Source organism: Atractosteus spatula, chromosome 11 (genome assembly GCF_055471065.1).
Source record: "Atractosteus spatula isolate fAtrSpa1 chromosome 11, fAtrSpa1.hap1, whole genome shotgun sequence".
Taxonomy (NCBI): domain Eukaryota; kingdom Metazoa; phylum Chordata; class Actinopteri; order Semionotiformes; family Lepisosteidae; genus Atractosteus; species Atractosteus spatula.
Window position 1 is genome coordinate 41170650 of NC_142716.1, and position 19195 is coordinate 41189844.

Below are 19195 nucleotides of genomic sequence, written 5' to 3' on the forward strand. Positions count from 1 at the left end.
ATTGAACAATGAACTATTTTCGGGGGAATCGTTTTATCACCAGTTAATATCAACAACTTCCACATGCTTTCTAGGCCGACTCAAATTTAGATGTAAGGTTATGTTATAAAGTTATTACGGTAAAAAAGCTCTCAAAATTGATCATTTAGTTCCTTCACTTCCCCAGTATTTAACAGTCATAAAGGTCTGACTGTTGGAACTCTAAAGAAACCGCAGATTGCCCTTTCCTGATTACTGTATTTAAATAAAATCTACATATACATTTTGTTATGGAATATGCACGTTAATATAAGGTATGAGTACAGACTGAGAAGTTAAGGATGAGGATGTTTTTGTAGGTACTTGTCATAATCAGGGCATTTAAAATAATTCTGTTTGCAGACTTGATTTTTTATCAACAATGATACATTTCTGAATGGGAGGAAATGAAACACTCCAGTCAGAGAAAGAGTAACACAGTCCAGACTTTTAATTATATCACAGCTGTTTATTCCAGTCTTTGAGTGGCAAATTTACTGCACTATAATATATATCTTGGTTTTCATATCTGAAATAACTTTTGGCTTAGCAGCTCCATGACTGGAGAATTCCCATTTTATAGTCTTAAGAGGAAACATAAAAAAGTTAAAAACACAGCGCTGCCCAGATGTTTTTCTGCTATGTCATTTTTCCAACGTGAAAATCATGTATTTGCCTCTGTAAGTAACTATAAACCTGCTTATTTAGTTAATGGTTTTGTGAAGGGGAGTTAAGCTGAACATTTATTACAGAATAAATTACTCTTGACTGTGTGACAAAGCAGCTCATTGTACACTACAGTTGTTCAGTTTAATTCAATGTTTATTAATTTCTTATTAAAACACATGGATAGTGGGATCTTCAGAAATGGCTAAAGTGTCTTCCTGGCAGGAATTTGGACTGATAAGGGCACATGAAGTGGCTTGGTATAAAGCATACAAACATATAATGTGCTCTGCTTTTTTTAGTGCAGTCAATTAATCAGCAGCTAATCAATGTTCATTGAGTGGGCTGGAAGTTGTGTGACATTTGTCCTTAGTTACAAAAAAAATTGATCCCCCTACTCTAGAACAGGCAGTAAAAAAAGTACATTTTTCAACAAACAAAAAAATGCTCTTTTTTCAGTGCATCTGTCATACTGATTCAGATGTGCTAAATGCTTGTTTACCAGACTCTGTTCTTCCAGTGTTGATGAGTCCTTTTCAAACCCCTAGTTCATCGCACAGTCCGGCGCTCCTACACAGCAGACTTTACTGAGATGTTGTTAGCAGAACCATCTGGTGTATACAGAAGGGAAAATGCTTAGTGTTTTCAGACCTGCTTAATATTATTACATTACATTGCTAGTCATCTCAACTGTTCATCATGTTTTCTGCCTTTTCTTTTAAAAAAATTATAAAATAAATATAAACATCTACTTTTCTTCTGTTGCTCTCTACATTTAAAATAAAATAAAATGCTTTTTACATTAAAATAGTGCAAGATTGATTTTATTTCAGATTGAAGACAGCCAAAAATACAAAAGGCTAAAGGGAAGGTTTCAGCACTTCTACCTCTAATGCAAAATAAATCCTACACATAAGAGTTTCTTCTTAGATTTGCACCTTTAACACTTTATGCTTAGTTCCTCATAGAAGATTTGGCCTCTGGAGAGAAGTTCTTGAAAATATATTGCAGTACTATTTTTTTTTTACTGTATGTCTACTGTCATGACAACTATTATTTCTAATAATTTATTTTAAAGATATAAATTATGTTCAGTTATTTGACAAAACCTTTGGAATTTATAATATACAGTGCATGTCTGAAGTAGCTTTTTCTTTTACAAAAATGATCAGGAATTCTTTCATATGTGCATATTATGAAATGAACAATGGTTTCTTTATATTTAGAGAATCAAAACACCTTTGAGATTTTTGCAGTTTTTTGTTCTATTATATACTCACATAAATATATATGCTATGCCTTGTGTATATGGTTTCTGTCTTTAAGAGTTGATGCTACACCAAAGTCCTCTCTGCTTGGTCATTAAAGATATCCTCACACTGTTTATAAAAATAGGGGTGTTAACCCCAGTATCCTGGTTCCACTTAGGACTCACAGTGTGTTCTCTCTAATTCTCTCCCCTTCAAACAGTTTCTCAATTCTCTACCTAATCTGCTGTATAGTGGTGTTTCTGCACCCCAGATGAGGGCTGCACTGAAAAGTGCTGTACTGAAAAGTACTGTATAAATCTGAGTGATCATTTTTATCGATGCTGTGGTGCGATTACAGATTGCATGAGAAATGTCATCCCCGTTTTTCCATCAGGAAGAGGCACATTTGATATTAATAACAGTAGAACACTTGTGAATACTACATAAGTTACTTCACATGGGAAACTGAGGTATCAGATAATTTGAAGAGCTTTTTGTGTGGTTTTATTAAAATGCTAGAAGCTCACAGATTCCACTAAATCTATTCTTTCTTACTACAGGCCAAACCCCACGGTGGAAATTGCGTTTATTCGTAGAAGGTCCTCCTCTGGTTCTGGCAGCGGCCCTCAGAGCCCCATCACCCTGCAGCCTTCAGTGAATGGGAACAGCCACTTATTGAGGCCCACAGGGTTGGGAATACTCTCTCCCCCAGTGAACCTTATTCCAAAGATGTCGTCCACCCCTAACACAGGAAGTGAGACCTTGCCTTCTGTGAAACTAGGCCAAGTAAGACAACGGATGCCTGGGCTCAGAATGCTGAAAGAAATGCTTAGGCTTGGTTCTTTTCTCGCACGTCAAATTGCACACAGGCTAAAAAGCCAGAATTCTGACTTAGTCTTACTTCTTAAATGATTCCTAAAATGATGTGGAATTTTCTGTTGACCTTCATAACTACTGTAGTAATTCCTTGATGAATACTAACGGTCTTTAAATGTATTCTTAATGATTTTGCAATTCAGTACTGTATTCTCTTAAGGCTAACTTTTTGATTTTGTTTATCTGTGCAGAGCATGGATTGCTTTTTTTTTCAAAACCTTTATTCAGCTTGTAGAAATAAGCTCCCATGTGATAGAGCCTATACAGAGTTCTCTCAAAGGGTATTTTTAGTAAGGACTCAGTAATTAACTGTGACCAGGCCTCCTCAAGTGATACTGTACAGTTTCCCAAGTACTGCTGTGGATGGTTGAGCTTGAGTTGGCTAGTGTGTCTTTGGTTTGTCGTAGCAACCACTGTGACCTTGTCAGTGTCATCAGTGAGAGCTTCATTGTAAATTCAAACGAGGCTAACTTTTTTGTAAATTACTAGAGAGTTCTCGGTCCTTCAGTGTCAGTGGTGGACGAGGCAGGTTAGTTAACAATTGTCAGTTCCAGAGTTGGAAGGTATAAAAATAATGGCAATTTCAAATTTTTAAAAAGCAAGCTTAATATTTTTCACCTTTTAGTAGAGAAAGATAATTGTATTAATGAGTTAAACTGTGCTTTCTTTTACTTTGTGAACATGTTGAGGTTAATTCCATTGAAAAGAAAAAACAATGTTCTGCTGTCTTCCAGTCTTTTAGTATGGATTTTTCTGAAATATTTTGCAAAATCTTTTTTTGTAGATGGTTATAAATTGAATCAGTGCGCTTTTGTTAGGTTTTATGATGCCTCTTGTAACACAAAGTAACAATAAGAGTTTGAGACAGATGTTTCTTGTTTCTGAGAATTGTTATTCTTTTTTTTTATTCCAGAGCCAAATTGTTCCTGCAAAGAAAGATCAGTCTCCTGTTATCTCAGCAGACTGTAATCCCTCAGTTGACCCCAGTACAGGTACAGTACTGTATTGTATTATTTTGTATTCGCTCATTGCAGCATTTGAACATTTCAATACCAGCTAAGGCAGGGATATTTAAAAGAAACTGTATATTGTAAAATATAGTTCAAAATAAATGTTGATCCTAAGACTTTTGGAACAACACCTTCCAAACGCCAACACGAAAGTTCACGTTTGTTACCTTCACTTAGGCATGTACTGTAGCTTTCAGACTGTAGAGTTCTATTTGTATCTGTTTAATATTTTTACAATTAAAGACTCAGATATTGGAGGTTCCCCAGTGGTTCAGTCAGTTAATTATTTGCTTCCAGTGTGGATTGAGTTTTACGACCCAGATGTAACAGTTTAAAAATGTGTTGTGACTCTAGCTTACTGTGACCAGAGTTTCCCATGTGGCAGTGCACAAGTAGTACCTTCGGGGTAGACGTGTAATTAGTCAATCAGGGCTCTCTTAGCTCCCAGCAAAGCGGTGATCTGTATGACTTAGTAGGCAGCTGCATCCAACAAAATAAGTATATATAGTATATAGATAATAAGTATATAATCCATTGAATAGTAAACACAAATATAGCACCCCAATCATGCATGCTCACAGTGAGGAGTGTGCCTCTACTCCTCTAATCAACACAGATCATCTGCAGTCACTGCAAAGCATGCAAAAAAGTGATGGATTCAATAAAAGGATGGATTGGAATTTGGCACTTTTACTTGTCCTACCCATGTGGGCATAAGGGCCATCACTATGTATGAAAAAGGAAAGACCCAATTACCTATTCCCAGTTGGGAGCGTACATAATAAAGAAATAACTGATCATTCTAAATTTATAATGAAAAACATAAAATACTCAGATGCTGACTGAGAAATGAAATCATGTATACTGTACATATACCCTTGTTTAATTAGCTGTTTTTTTTAATTAGGAAGTTGAGCCAAGTCTAAGCAAGTTCTCCAGTCTTCACATATCGTTTATGATGCAATTAAGGGTTTTTATGTCTGTCAGATTGTTATGCTTGCGTAGGTTTCTGTAATTTAATACAGTCGTCACCTATCAGCTCACAGAAATATCCTGCCTGCTTCAGCCTTTAATAAATGCATTAAGACATAATTTTATGTAGACACTTGATTTGTTATAGAGAAGCAGATGTGAAAAGGAAGACATCTGCTGGTCAGTGTGGTGTCTTCTAACTGTTTTGTGGCTGCCAGATGTTTCTGAAAATATATATCCTTAATAAATGTTTGTTTTTCTGTAACGTCTGAGAATTAGAATCACTGTTGTGTGTTCATTTGTGAAAAATAGGCAAATCAGAAGAAAACAGAATAAATTCAAAGCTTTTTACACCAATTTAAAATTTGTGCAACTTTTTCAGAGTTGTATAAATTCTTTCTCATATTTCCCAGACTTTAATTTTTTGGAAAATTGTTTTTTTAACAAAATGCAATAAACAGTTGCCCTGTAAATAAATTAAAAAAAAAACTTTATGGACATTTTCTAATCATGAAAAAATATGATATTCGAAACAGAATGTAAACCTTATTGACCTTGAAGATAGAAATCAATGTGCTTCCAGCTTCTGATAAAGGCCTGCAAGCAAATCTGAAAGAAATCAGTTTCTTTTGTATAGAACTGTGATAAATATTAGGATTTATGCCGTATATAAATATTAATTTGGTGTCAAAGCAATTTTCATGCTCACGTACATGTTATCGTGTGCAAAGCTTTTATGTATCAAACAGAAAGAGGCTCCTGGAAAGGTAGGTAGGCATTGATAGCATTCGATAGGCTGGTAAGGACCACATAATAAGACCATATTTTCTTCTGATTTTAGTGTAGGTGGAGTTGCTATAGAAACCAGGAACATAGTGAAATTGCAATAATGAAATGGTGCTTTTCAGATCATCTAGTTGAAGTTGAACACATATCCGGTAAGGTGAATATTGTAGTGTAGTACAAATGTTAGAGAAAATAACATTATTTTTTTCAACCTTAAGCCAAAATGAGTTCCATGTACCCCTTTTATTTGAGGTGGCTGTTTAGAATCTACATATTGTAAGAAATTACAGTAATAAGTAAAAAAGATCATTGGTATGATCTCTACTTAAAAAGATAAGCCAGGTATTATTATGCATATCTCTAAGTATGTAAAATAGTAAATTCTCAAACTGTATAGTAGGCATCTCCTGTTATTCCAGTCATTTTCCACATTCTGAACTATTTTTAACATTGTTTACCTTGTATCCCTTTTCTACAGTAAATGTATTCTAATTTCAAACATAAAGCTAAATTTACCTCAGCTTCAAAACCAGATTTAATTAGAAATATTATTTGTACAGTGGTCTTGTGGTTTGGATCGGATGTGTTACATTTTGGAATTGCCAATAATCTTTTTTTCTCATTCTCTTTCAATTGCACATTGTTAATCAGCTCACTGACATCACTGCAAGCTCACAGTCTTGCTGCAAGTCCCAGGAGCTCCTGTTAAATGTTCCACTGATTCAGACTCACCCAGCCCTCATGGTGCCTGGCCAGTTCAGTGACGGGGTTTCTAGGGGGATCAAGCAAAAATGAAATGGTCCTGACTTAAAATAGTAATGCCCAGGTTACAGGGCTGAACATATTGTCATAAGCTTCTTAAATGGTTGTTGAGCTACTCAGGAACCCCTTATTATGAATTTTAGGTGATTATTATTTGATAATTATTATTTCTGTTTGCTGAAAATTTGTTCCCACGGGGATTGTCATTCACATCAGCTACACAGCTCTTAACAACTGCAGACCGTGTCTTGCCTTTTAGACGCCCACTTCATCCTTCATTTTCTAAAGCAAATGGCATATGGAAGGGGGGTGAATTTGTATTGTAAATGCGGCTGGAATTACAATGGCTTTTTAATGTAGGCTTGAGGCTGCAAGGTCTTATCAGTTTTAATCATAAAAAGAAACTTACAGGCTTCACAATCTTGAAGTGAGCTCCCTGTAGCAAAGAGCTTCTTTAACTTGTCCTGTAAGGACAGCGACCCTTAAAAATGTAGACTACTGGGTGGCAAATACCCTGACAATTACTACGTTCTAAGGGAGAATTTTCACTGCACTCTCAGTTGCCAAAATATTAGGGACCCCACTGAGTGAAATGTTGATCCTCGGCAAGTAGCAAAAGCTTCTTGAATAAGGCTCATATCCCATGAGATTTTGAAACATATTTAAGCCAATCCCATTTTTCTAGCAGGGCCACTTTAAAATGAGGCTATGATAGGAGTAATGAAGTGTGGGACTGAACTACATATTTCATTTGTTTCACGAGTTTCCAATGGAATAGAGATCTGGAAATTGACTGTGCTGACTGGCCACATATTGTGTATCAAATAGAGAGTGTCTGTGAAACCTGTGGTCCGGATTTAATCTTTTAGCTTGATTTCTTATTTGTAAAGTGCTCTCCCAGAAAGAGGCACTTTGAGGATAATTCTCAAAATATGGCTTTGCACTGTGTGCTTGCAAAGATCCTGAAATGTTTGTGTCACATCATTAAGATTAAAAAGGACCGAAGGGGGTGAGTGTCACATTGTATCATTTTTACCATTGTTTCTTGGACATGATTCTCTCTTATTTCTCTAGTGTTTTCTTGGCTCTGATGCATTTTCACCACAGGAAAAGTACAAAAAGGTGTGGTGAAGAAGTAAATACGTGTTGTAGTGTTGTGAAACATAAGATACAAGGCTTGGACACTGAAGCATATCAGTAACGTTAGTAACTTCATTGGCACCTCATTGCATCACTTTTAACCTGTCACAGATGTCAGAAAGGACGAACCGTGGAATGGCAGGAGTGCGAAAATAGACCCTATGTGTAGCGGCGAGACGGGGGTTAGCCCAGGCTCAGCTGTTCAGGAAATGCCGTATAGAAAACTATGCCCTCAGGCCAAAGACAGGAATGACCTGGTGCTTGGCGGGTCTCAGGACATCTGAACCTCAATGCTGAGCGAGGAGCAGAGCAAAAGCAGGAAGTAAATAGGCTACACAACAAGACACACCAGAAAGACAATAATAATCACAGGGAACTAGGAACAGGAGAGAAGTAGAGTTCCCTCTAGGTGTACTGGGTGTGACATAACCCTGAGGAGTGTTTTCAGAAGCTGTCTTTGCTGTATTACTTAACATGGCAAGTAACAGTCTAATCAGAGCTCACAACAGCGAGTCACACAGAACACATTGTATGGGAAAGAAACATAACACTTCTGAAGCACTTCATGAGAAAAATTAAAATGTTTTAAACAAATGCTTAAAGGTGTGTAACAACACCTGTTATTGTATAATGTTATTGCATTGCCTCACCCAGAAAAAGGTTCTCATTTTTGGTGGAACAGATCCAACAATGCTTACAACATAATAGACAAGCAAAAGTTATTAGATTTGTTTTTTTTATTAAGTCATAAATGGCGTCAACATTCAAAATGTACTTGCACTATAGTCCTTTGTTTGCTCTTTTTTTGTCTTTTTTGATCTGGTATAAAACAAAAGTAATTCAGTTTCAATAAATGATTCCATCTGTTGAATAAATAAAGTTAATTTCAATGCATGTACATATGAAGAGGAATAAAATGTGGTTTTGAAAAGTTACAGAGGATGTCCTCTAGCATTTTTACTATACACTTGATAGCCTCCATATGATTTTTTGCCATCTTTTATTTTAAAATAACGTGTTTGCTTGTAGTTGGAATGTTTACCGAAGGATCAGAATTAAATATCTTTACTTTGTGCAATAATATCCCACATTATGGTCACTAATGATAACTAAAAAAAACTTAAACCAATAAAGACTGTAAGTAGAAATTTCTACATCTACTGTAGGTCTAGATTTTTCTTCCTTTCACAACTTCTTAACTCCAATTTTATTAATGTCAGTGAGAGTTCGGGTGGCTCAAAAATCCAAACTTCTTATCTGATGCCTATTTTGTATGCCATCATAATCTGCTTTATTCAGCTATTTATATCATACTGTTTAAACATCCTGTAGGCTTCTGAAAAACACGTAACAGCCCTTTAAGAAACCTCAGATAAAGCAGGTCACAATACATTTTAGAGCCTTGAGGGTGTGTTAACTATTGTAAGAGTGTTTCCAGTCTGAAGTTACAAACTAGAAACTGATATGTTGAACTTTGACCTGAATTAAAATATATATGTACCACTCACCAATTCAGATATGTCTGTGTGGACCTGTTAGCTATTTAAAAATACTGCAGGGCATGTTTGTTTGTTGTTTGACAGTTCTTATGCCTGGTATAATGCTTTTTCTTGATCTTTACCTAGAGGGATGTTGGTGCACAGATTAATAGGAGATGAAAAGATATGCAAATCAGATCTCAGCTTGGATGTCAGAGGGAGTGAGGTTGTAAAGAGGTCCAAGAATGCTTTGTGTATGTGCTCCAGTCTATGTGAGATACTTGATAAAAGGTAGCTTTTTTTGTCTGTGTAAATCAATGGGAAATCTAAAGCTCACTGGAAAGAAGTACAGTAGAGTAAGTTCAATAGAACATACTTTTCACAACCATCTGCCTGTATACACACTCTCTCAGATCACAGGTTAAGCCCAGTGGTCCAGAATGGACTAGTCTGGTCTGGACGGTGTCATTAACTGACTGTGACCAGGATTCCTCAAGTGAAGGTATAGAACTGGCCAAGAGCTGCTGATGTTCATCCAGCAATTTTTAAATGCAGGAGATAGGAATGACCCATGAAACTGAATACTGTACCAGGTGCCTGTGAATTTGCTGTGATGTCGATGAAGGACTTTGACTTTATTTGTGTCTCTAGGCACAAAGATGGCACAAATTAGGCACAAAGAAGCCTACTTTCTTGTAAGGTGTTGTATTCCTTGGGGGTCATGTCCAGTCATTGCACACTACTGCACTACCATACCTGCAGTATGTTACTAACCAAGTCTTTTATTTTGCTCGTACTGTATTCACTCTGCAGCATCTTACACTAAATTAAAATGTTTGTGTGCTTGTAGGAATGTTCTCAACATTGTACTCAGATTTTTGGTTTTGCGTACAGTATTCTTAAATGCTCATGTCATTAATCCCTGAGTCCATTAAATAAAATCATGAGCTTGCAATGACAAGAGCTGATACCATAACAGAAAGCAGCAAAAACCAAAAGGTATGCTAGGGCATCACCTTGACTTCCACATAAAATTCCACACGTACAGTACCACCAACATCTGCCACATTCTGGATTTCAGTCAGTTTGCTTTTTTGTTATGCATTGTATTTTCAGTCCTTGTGTCTCTCAAAGTTCTAATTTCAATTTATTTTGTATTAATTAACTTGTGTAGATGCTATGGGAAAACTAAATAAAAAATATTTTATAATTGTATAAAGCTATTAAAAACATTGCAGTATTTCTTCCTTACATGTATGTCGATTATTTTACCTTTTACATCTGTGTTCCACAGAATAGTTAGTCTAATTTGATTGAAATTTCCCAAGATCTAATTTCGGCTTTGGTTTTAAAAACAGCTTGTACCATTAAATCTGATAGACACCGCTGGTGCTGGAACCTGATTAAAAATTAAAATTTCCCTCAGAGGGAGTCGTGACCGGAAATCTAGGATTAAGAGTGTTTGTTTTCTATTGTCAGTTACTGTTTTATTTTTATTTGTCTTTATTTTGTGTTTTTCTGTGATTCAGTTTGAGTAAAAAAAATTACTTTGCCCTTGGAACTTGTTTCGGTTGCCAGCAGGGGCCAAGGATGAATTTTCCAGGATCTCCTTTTCCCTAATGATACATTAACACTTACATATGGAATTCCAGAGAGTGCTTGTTATAAAATGTTATCTTCTGGACATGTTGTTAGATGTAGTTACATTTGTACAGTACCTGAATCTAGAATTATCTTTATTTTTCAGTCTTTTTCAATGTTCTCATCCAAGGGATATTGCCTTTTTATTAGCCATGTTTTATTACATCTTTATCCTTTAGCTCTTGGAGTTTTTTTGCAGATTTATATCTTGATAGATATATTTTTTGTCTCCAAGAAAGGAAAGTTTTGTTTTCACACGGATAGAGAAAGAATAGTGTCTAGACTTATCTAACCTGAAGTAAGTTATATTTTTCTTTAAAGTTTTCTGTGATGCTGAATGAAATTGAAGACCTTTAGAAGAGAATAAGATGTCTTTATAAAAAGCATCCCTTTGTCCGACTACTTCAAAATAAAATACATAGTAAATTAAAGGGAATTGCAGCTTCACTTTGCTATTCTTGTCTTGTCTGTACTTTTTTGGTGTATCTTTTTTAAGCCTTTACAAAATAAAGAGAAAAAAAGGACTTAGTGTAAGATAAAGAAGTCACAGATATCTAAATAGTTAGAGGTATTATTTCTTTCCAGTCTTTCTGTACTGTATTAGCTGTGCTCTTAAGCTCATGAGTGGAATATTTTTCTCTAAAGACTATGGAAACATGGCAAAATATCCCCACCTCATCTCCTTATTTTATCTGAGGTATTTTTTGTTTTCATATGTAAAATGGCAAGTACTGATTTTAGCAGGAATATTTTAGGAAAGGTTAAATTAAAGGAGAGATGGGTGCTTATTGTAATTTTTTATGACATCATTATTTCTCTTGTACAAAAAAGAGACTTTACCACAGTAAATAAAAAAGCAGTCTGGTTCCAAACTTTAAGCCTGTCATCTTAGGTGTCTAACCTGTCAATCCTAATCCAAAAAAGCTGTAATTGTTTAAATATCACCTGAAATAACGGGGTGATAATTCTTTTTTGTTTAAAAGTTTATCCTGTACGTCTGGTACTCGTGCCCTTGAAAATATGCTCTTTCGTTAGTTCAGGAATAAAAATATGAAAGTTTTAGTCAAAAGTAATGATTATCTCAAGATACATTACTGAACCGGCAGATCAGTTCGGAATGAGTCATGGGGAGGTTTGGATAGTAGCGCATATAGGAGCCCATGGTGTAGCTCATTTGAGTTCAGAGTTCTGTTGGATCATACTTTTTCCCTTTACTAGCTACTGAACACCAGCATTTTTTATTTTTATTTTAAGGAGAGCTCACAAGGTCAGCAAGGGAAGTTGAAACAGACTGATGGCAAAGTATAGCTGTGCAGAAGAGTTTTTTGCGTTCAGGAAGTTTGATGGAGAGCTATGAAGATGATCTTGGTTTGGTTTAAAAACAGGACAGATGGCAAATCACAAACTGTTTGTGAAGGAAGCGATGGAGGCGGTACAAGTGACTGCCAGACTGCTCACTTGGAAGGTGTCGAACATCCTGCCTGTCTTGTGAATATTTTAATACCGAGGATAACGCAGCCACACAAGGAATTCCATGTCAAACAAATAGTTTTGAAAGGCACTTTCTCCTATTTGTTTTCCTTTTAAATTAAATACAGTATTAAAAGGATACAAAAATTGAGTCTCTAGTCTTGTAATGTGGAAGATGCAGTTTGTCTTAAGTTTAGGTGGTTGTTTGTGGAACAAGGGACTTTTTTACTGTAGTGCCTCATGATTACACTGCATCATGACAATGTGTGATTTCGGAAACAAGCGTGATCCAACGCTCAATTTTTTTTAATCAAGCTTTGTTTCCTGAAGCTTATGAAACTCTTAAACTTCTTTTTAAGTGCCGCCAATTCAGGAAAATATTAAATGCCATATGGAAGTAGACTAAATATCTTCTGTACTACATATGGTAAAATCTAATGTAAATGTCTAAGTATATTGTGCTACTTAAACCACTTTTAAAAACTATTCAATTTAATTGACAAGCTACTATGAAAGATATTCAAAACTTTTTCTATCCCTCAACAGAAGATTAGCACTTCATAATGATTATTTGAAGCCTATTAAAGATTACTTTAAAGCTTTTCTTCATTATCTATATTCCTCTTATGCAGTATTTTAACTCTACCCAGATGCTAGACACCCACTCTTAATATGACATTATATTTCCATTGTTTTATCAACCGTATATTTCAGCTCTATCTTTAAGAAAAGTGAGGCACTGAACATCTGGATTGTGCGTGCCATCTGTGAAAGGTGTTTTTAATAAACTTTTTACTGTTTGTCAAACTTCTTTGACAAAAGAGTATTTCAGGCCAGTATTTAAAACTTCAAGTAAAATGTAACTGCAGTGGATTGCTCACCAGTAAAATTAATTTAATGGGTCATTTTGATAGTTCTTCCTAACACCTCTGTCTATTTTACAGAGCTGATGTCTGGCCGTCAGACTGAAAACTTTTCAACTACAGACAACAAGATTGCCCTCAGCTATGCAAGTCGGTTAAAGCTTGAGAAGTTGGAACAGGTCAGTTTCTTCTGACTTGTAAAAAAAACAAGTTGTATGCACTGTGGACTGAGTAGAGAGAAAAGCAAAGTTAAATTAAAGTATGGAAATAAAAGTCTTATTTTAAGTAGTAGTAGTAGTAGTAGTAGTAGTAGTAGTAGTAGTAGTAGTAGTATATGAAGTATACTACATGCAAATTTGTAAGGAATGAAATATCCCTTTATCCCATAATATAAGTTTATGATTCTTTAAAAGTGCTCCTCCTGTCATGTAATTTTACAGTACAATAGTTTCACATGTATGCTACATTTACATTCTCAAAAACCACTTTTTTGAAATGTAGATTCAGTCCCAAGTGCAAAGTCCTGATACGCCACCTTAAATCTCAAGAGTGAATGAGAAGTAGCCAGTCCTGGCCAGCCTACTAAAATGAGAAAGGGATTTAGAGTGTAAACTGGAAAAGGGAACATTAATATGAAACTACTTGATACATTACGTTCAGTTATAAACTAAACAAGTTAGTGACTAGGTATCATTTACTGGACTACAGTACATGACTTCTCTGGGTTTTGCATCACATTCTGTATATCCTATAGATGCTGAGGTTTCTTCATGACGCTAGAAGCAGACGTTCCATTTGGAACTTACTGACACACCCTCAATCTCACAGACTATTTTAAAGAGGTGAAAAGTCGGTGAAACTAGATCTAGACTGTTTGAGTTCAACATTATCATATTTAGTGAAGAAGAAAAATCGTTACTGAAACTTTGTTCAGGCAACATTTTTCGGGTTATTTTGTACTTGTCCTTTGCTTAGTTTAACTCAGTTTGCCCAGATGGACCTGAATTTCATCATGAAACATATTTTCAGCCAACACACTCCCTTATCTTACTAGGAGATTTCGAAGCGTTACAATCAATGAGGCATGCTATATTACTCTATATTTCCCATGCACTTTAGTTTTTGCTTGATTTTCTGTGAAGAAATGGCTTTGTCGTGATCAGCTTTAAAAATTTAAACTGATTGGATTGTGAGAAAATAGTTTTAAAATGCTTACTAAAAATCTCTTTTTATGTGACTTAAGAAGTAATATAGAAATTTTCAAGATAATTAGTAAAACAGAGCAAAGTCTGATATATACAGTAGTTGAACCGTAGCTGTGAAGTATAACGTACTGTGATTGAGAAACAGAGTGAAAGGACTGGGGTCACCCTATGACTGTTGCAAAATTGCCTTTTGTTATTGCAAATATATTACATAACATACAGTAGCAAGCAATAACAATCCAATCTGATCTTGATCAGGGATGGGCAAAAATAAGGTTGTTCACCCAGCTGTGCATAATTATATGTGACTTTGCGACCTTTTCACAGACTTGTCGCTCAATAAACTATTATTAAATGGTGATCATGTGGTAGAACTTTAATCGAGCACTTGTCTATGGTTTGCAGAGCATGCTCTGTTACAGCATCAGTCTGTACTGAAACTCTTGGACGCACTGCAGAAAATCGATACTGAGAAACAACATTAACAGTCTTTGCGTGACAGTTTTGCTCTGAATTGTCGCAGTTTAGGCCATTTAATTTACCTGAAACAATAATTTAAGGTAGGATTTTTATACAGAGATTAGTATGGCTATATGATGGTGTTTATTAAATGTTAAAAACAAGACCAAAAAAGGTCAAATATAATTCCTCCAAACTTTAGATGCCGGAGGTGTGTGTTCCCTTCATATTCATTCATACTGTATGTACATCTGTGCTTTTTTCAAGGCTTTTTAACACTCCTTGTAAATCACCGCTTAAAAAGACTTTTGTTTCTTTAATGCAGTGACCTGCTAATTAACAAATGTTTGTGTCTTCCGTTAAGGCACTGGGATATCTAGGGATAACGCCTACAGATGCCCAGCAGCAGGCTGTGAGGGACCGTTTACAAATTGACTCTGAAGGAACAGTGGCCTACGGAGGTGAGCAAGGAGCTTGACTGTTATACTTGATGTCTTGTGGTTTTGCAAAGATTCTCTGACTGCTCTGAACTCTTTTATTGTAGTACCAAATATTCATGATTTGCAGATATAGTACATTGGTTGTCTTCCTGTCTGAGTATTTTATTTTTAAATATTTAACCTATTCTCAATGAAAATGATTTCCATTGTACCCTCCACCCCACCCCTCTTACACTAATTATAACCCACCATTAAATGTGGGGTGTTAACATTTATAGTTTAAAAAAAACTCTAGCAGCAGAATGGAAGAGAATGTGTTTCTGAAAGGAGAAAAGACATGCAAATACAAATTGTAGAGTGATGAAATGCTCTAGAGAAAATTAGAAAAATAGCAAAAAGTAGTGAAATTAGGTAATATTTTAAGATAAATTCCACTCATCAGAAAAAAAGTTCCATTATTATACCATTGGTCTCTCTTAAAGGAATCATATGCATGTAAAAATGAGTAAATAGGTTAACCAATTACACCTGTACATAAACCTACAGTATTTTAACTATAACTTTGTGCATGCCAGATGAAAGGTGGTCTTAATTATACCTATACTACTTATGATTTTATGATTTACATTCATCAGTGTTACAGGTCTCATACTGACAGAGACTGATTCTTTGGCATTCCTTTAATCCTATTAGTAGCTTTCAATATTTTAAAATAGATACTTTTAAATGTTATGGCCTTGCAAAAGGAGGTACTGGTGTATTAATTCTCAGATGTCTTGATTTCTACATAGATTTTGTGCAAGTTACCAGAGAGCTATTCAAGTTACAGCTTGACGATTCTGGGTTAGGTCATGGCATAACAAGATTTGCATCAAGTAATCTTACAAACCTTCTAGAACCTGCAGCCCATCAACAGGTATGTATAGCAATTGCCTGTGTAAACGGAGTCTTTTGTTTGTAGCCAAATGTACATTTTTCTCCATGGAAACAGGCAGAGATTCTTAGGAGTAGTGCTGTTCAAATCCAATTAGCTAATGCAGTGCTTTCACATGTTTCGGAAATAGCCACTGAAGATAAAGAAATACATGTACGTATATATTATTTCAATTTGAATGTTTTGATAGATTATTTTAAATATTTTCTGCATAGAAATGAAATCATGGAGCAAACCTACGCAAAGACTGTTACATAGTAGTTCAGAGTCAAGTCGGTTAAAGGTAAATGAAGTGCTGTATGCATACATTTAAAAAACAGCGTATAAATACAGTAAAAGCCTTCATTAACCCACATGCTCCAGAGACGTTAGTAAAAAAGTTTTTAGCATGTAGTGTTTGCCTGAATTAGTGGTGTTTTGTAACAGGTTACAACATCAGACTCTGAAGAGCTGGATGAAATGGAGTCACTGAGAAAGGATCACATTGAGGCTCTCAGACAGGTGAAGAAACTGCAGGTAAATACACTCTTAAAAATTGTTTAATTCTTGTAATGGTGTCCTTTTATTCATTACACACACAGTAGTATACTTAGTAATGTTTATTACCTGTAGGTGAGGTTTTGTGTTTTGTTTCTGTTCCTGTTGTTTTTTATGTTTTCAACACCATGTCCAAAAGCTCCAGACACCAGCTGCTGTGGTTTTGTAACATTGTTGAGTTGATGTTGAGCCAAAATTATTCATCAAGAAGTTGTTACTTTAATGAAAAGTGAAGTATATATCGTTCAAAACTCAATCAACCCGTTCAATCGCTTTTTATGTGGTATAGTGCTCTTTGCAACGTGTTGCCACAGAGCACTTTACAAGTGATAACAAGCACACAATAAATATATACATGTATCATTTGTTCATGATTTAAAAGTGGAGATATATCCACAGTACTGTTATTTGTTCTCTGCGTTTCGTCACGCAGACAATTGCTGCACAAATGGTTCATGTTTCACTGCCTCAAGACATGTCATTTGACTTGCAAAGTATCTAGTAACGGCCATTGTATATTTTTTAATGAATTTTTTTTGCAAACTTCTTATTAGAACTAAAGGCAATTTGAAGTTTTATACATTGCACTAGTATTCACTTCAGTCACCTAATACAAATTAATAATAATTTATTGCCTTTGTATCACGCTTTCAAAGTGTGATATGGATCCTAAAGTGGTTTTCATCCACCAGTGAAGTGCAGCATAAACCTAGGTGATATGTGGCAGCAATTCTGAGCCAACAACCCCAGTGCACATCAGATTGAGTGGAGAATTTAGAGAAAGTACTCCACCAATTGAATTAAGGGGTAAACATAGGTAGGAAAACTTGTTATAGCCCAAAGTGGAATTTAACAATTTCACATTGTTCCAAGGCATCTACAATGACCTCATAGTCAGGTCTCATCATAAAGACTGCACTTCCTACAGTACAATGAACCTTTTCCCCATACTGAAGAAATAGGTTTGGAAATTCTGGTCCAGAGAAAAGGGTGTCACCTACTTTTCCATCGACACAGGCCCAGCCTTGCTTAACTTGTTAACCTTGCTAGTGAAGCTGCTGTATAAAAGAGATTTTCTTAAGTTAAAAGGTTTGAAATGTTCTTAGATTAGAACAGTTTTAACTTGATAGACACTCCTATCCCAATCACATTACCCAGCACATATTTTAGAACTATGTTTGCTGATTTAGACTCATTTTAAGAATTATGTTAAATGAGTACTGATGAAGAGCCACTGTAGAGAATTTATTAAAGGAGTCTTGTTTCTTTTATTTCTATAGGATCAACTAAATGAATCGGAAAATCTGCGCCTTCAGATGCAGGAGGAATTGAAAAAGATTAAACAGGTAAAATTTGTGTTTATGGACTGAGAAAAATCCCTCTCTGACATTCTTCACTGCTAGTAGCAGTGAAACCACCAGGGGGAGCCCCCATCGCACAAGCTTATTGTAGTGAATGTCTTCAGTGTGGCAGCGGCAACACAACAGTGTGAGCCTCTGAAGTTTAAAGGAGCTCATTAAATGCTAAAGCAGAAAAACAGATTGTGCCCAAAAGCTAAAGTCATCTGCAAAATACTGAACCCAAATATCAGAACAATAGTAAACCAGTGCTCACGACCTATTGTGGTTGTGATGTTAGAAGTAAACAAATGATCAATTGAGGTAATAACACAATAAATCCCTTGGGTTCTACAAAAAAGAAAATTGGTTTAAAGAGAAATATGAAGCTCATGGTGCTGGATAAGAACCATGGTTTGGAGTTGTTTATTGTTTTTCATAGACAATAACTTTTTTTCCCTGAGGGCAAATATTTCCTTTAAGCAAGTATTTCCTTCAAAAATTCCAGTTAAAGGAAATTAAAGCTAAAATGTACTCATCATTTGTGCCCAGATTGCTTGTATTACTCTTCTCTAGGTTTTATGATCCAGTAGTCCACATTTCATTTAGATTTCTGAAGATAGTGAACACAAAAGATGATTGTCTTTGCAAATTACATAAAAATGCATCTCGTGGTCCTCCTTATAGAAATCTATATTTACTGCAGGGGAAAGGAAAGTAGTGCATAAGAATCCAGTTTAGAATTAGTTAGAATTTTGTCACAGTTAATAACAACCTTATCCTGGAGGCAAAGAAAGGCCAGAGTTAATTTCATTGTTAGAAGTAAAAACAAGTTTTATTTTATCATTTGGTTTTGCCTGATTACTTTGCACACACTATTATCATATGTAAAAGCATTAATTCTCCCTATGATTTTATATTAATATTAAACATGTTTAATTTTGTATCTGAATTACCTTGCTGATATGCTGACTCTTAAAAAAGGCACAGGAACAATTTATTTTCCAGGGACTGCAATAAAAATGCAGTTGAACAAAGATTGCCTTTTTTCAATTAACAGTTCCTATAGTAACTGCATTGCTAGTTTGACTACTGTTTGTGTGTCCTGAAGTAGTAGTTCAAATGCGTAATCCATTTTATGTAAATAATCCAAATCACACAGTTAGCTTCTGTAAAATTAAATTTGAATACAGCTTCCTGAAATTACCATTTTTTTTTATTCAGGAAGTCATGGTTTCAGCTTTATACCGTATATACAGTATTAACACTCTGAAATGTGACACATTGTTTGGAAGATAATGCTTTTGCCTTCCCAGAATTCAGCATACATACACTTGAGAGCCTGTATCAT

The 19195-nt window shown here is 35.3% G+C and overlaps 1 protein-coding gene across 1 annotated transcript in view; it reads left to right on the forward strand.

The window, feature by feature from the left end:
- stxbp4 (syntaxin binding protein 4) overlaps positions 1 to 19195 on the forward strand; it is an 83734-nt gene that overhangs the window by 16243 nt on the left and 48296 nt on the right. The window contains exons 10-16 of the mRNA XM_088926646.1: positions 2495 to 2720; positions 3724 to 3802; positions 13014 to 13111; positions 14961 to 15057; positions 15828 to 15952; positions 16397 to 16486; positions 17788 to 17853. Coding sequence (XP_088782772.1) covers positions 2495 to 2720; positions 3724 to 3802; positions 13014 to 13111; positions 14961 to 15057; positions 15828 to 15952; positions 16397 to 16486; positions 17788 to 17853 — 781 coding nt within the window. The remainder of the gene's footprint in view (positions 1 to 2494; positions 2721 to 3723; positions 3803 to 13013; positions 13112 to 14960; positions 15058 to 15827; positions 15953 to 16396; positions 16487 to 17787; positions 17854 to 19195) is intronic.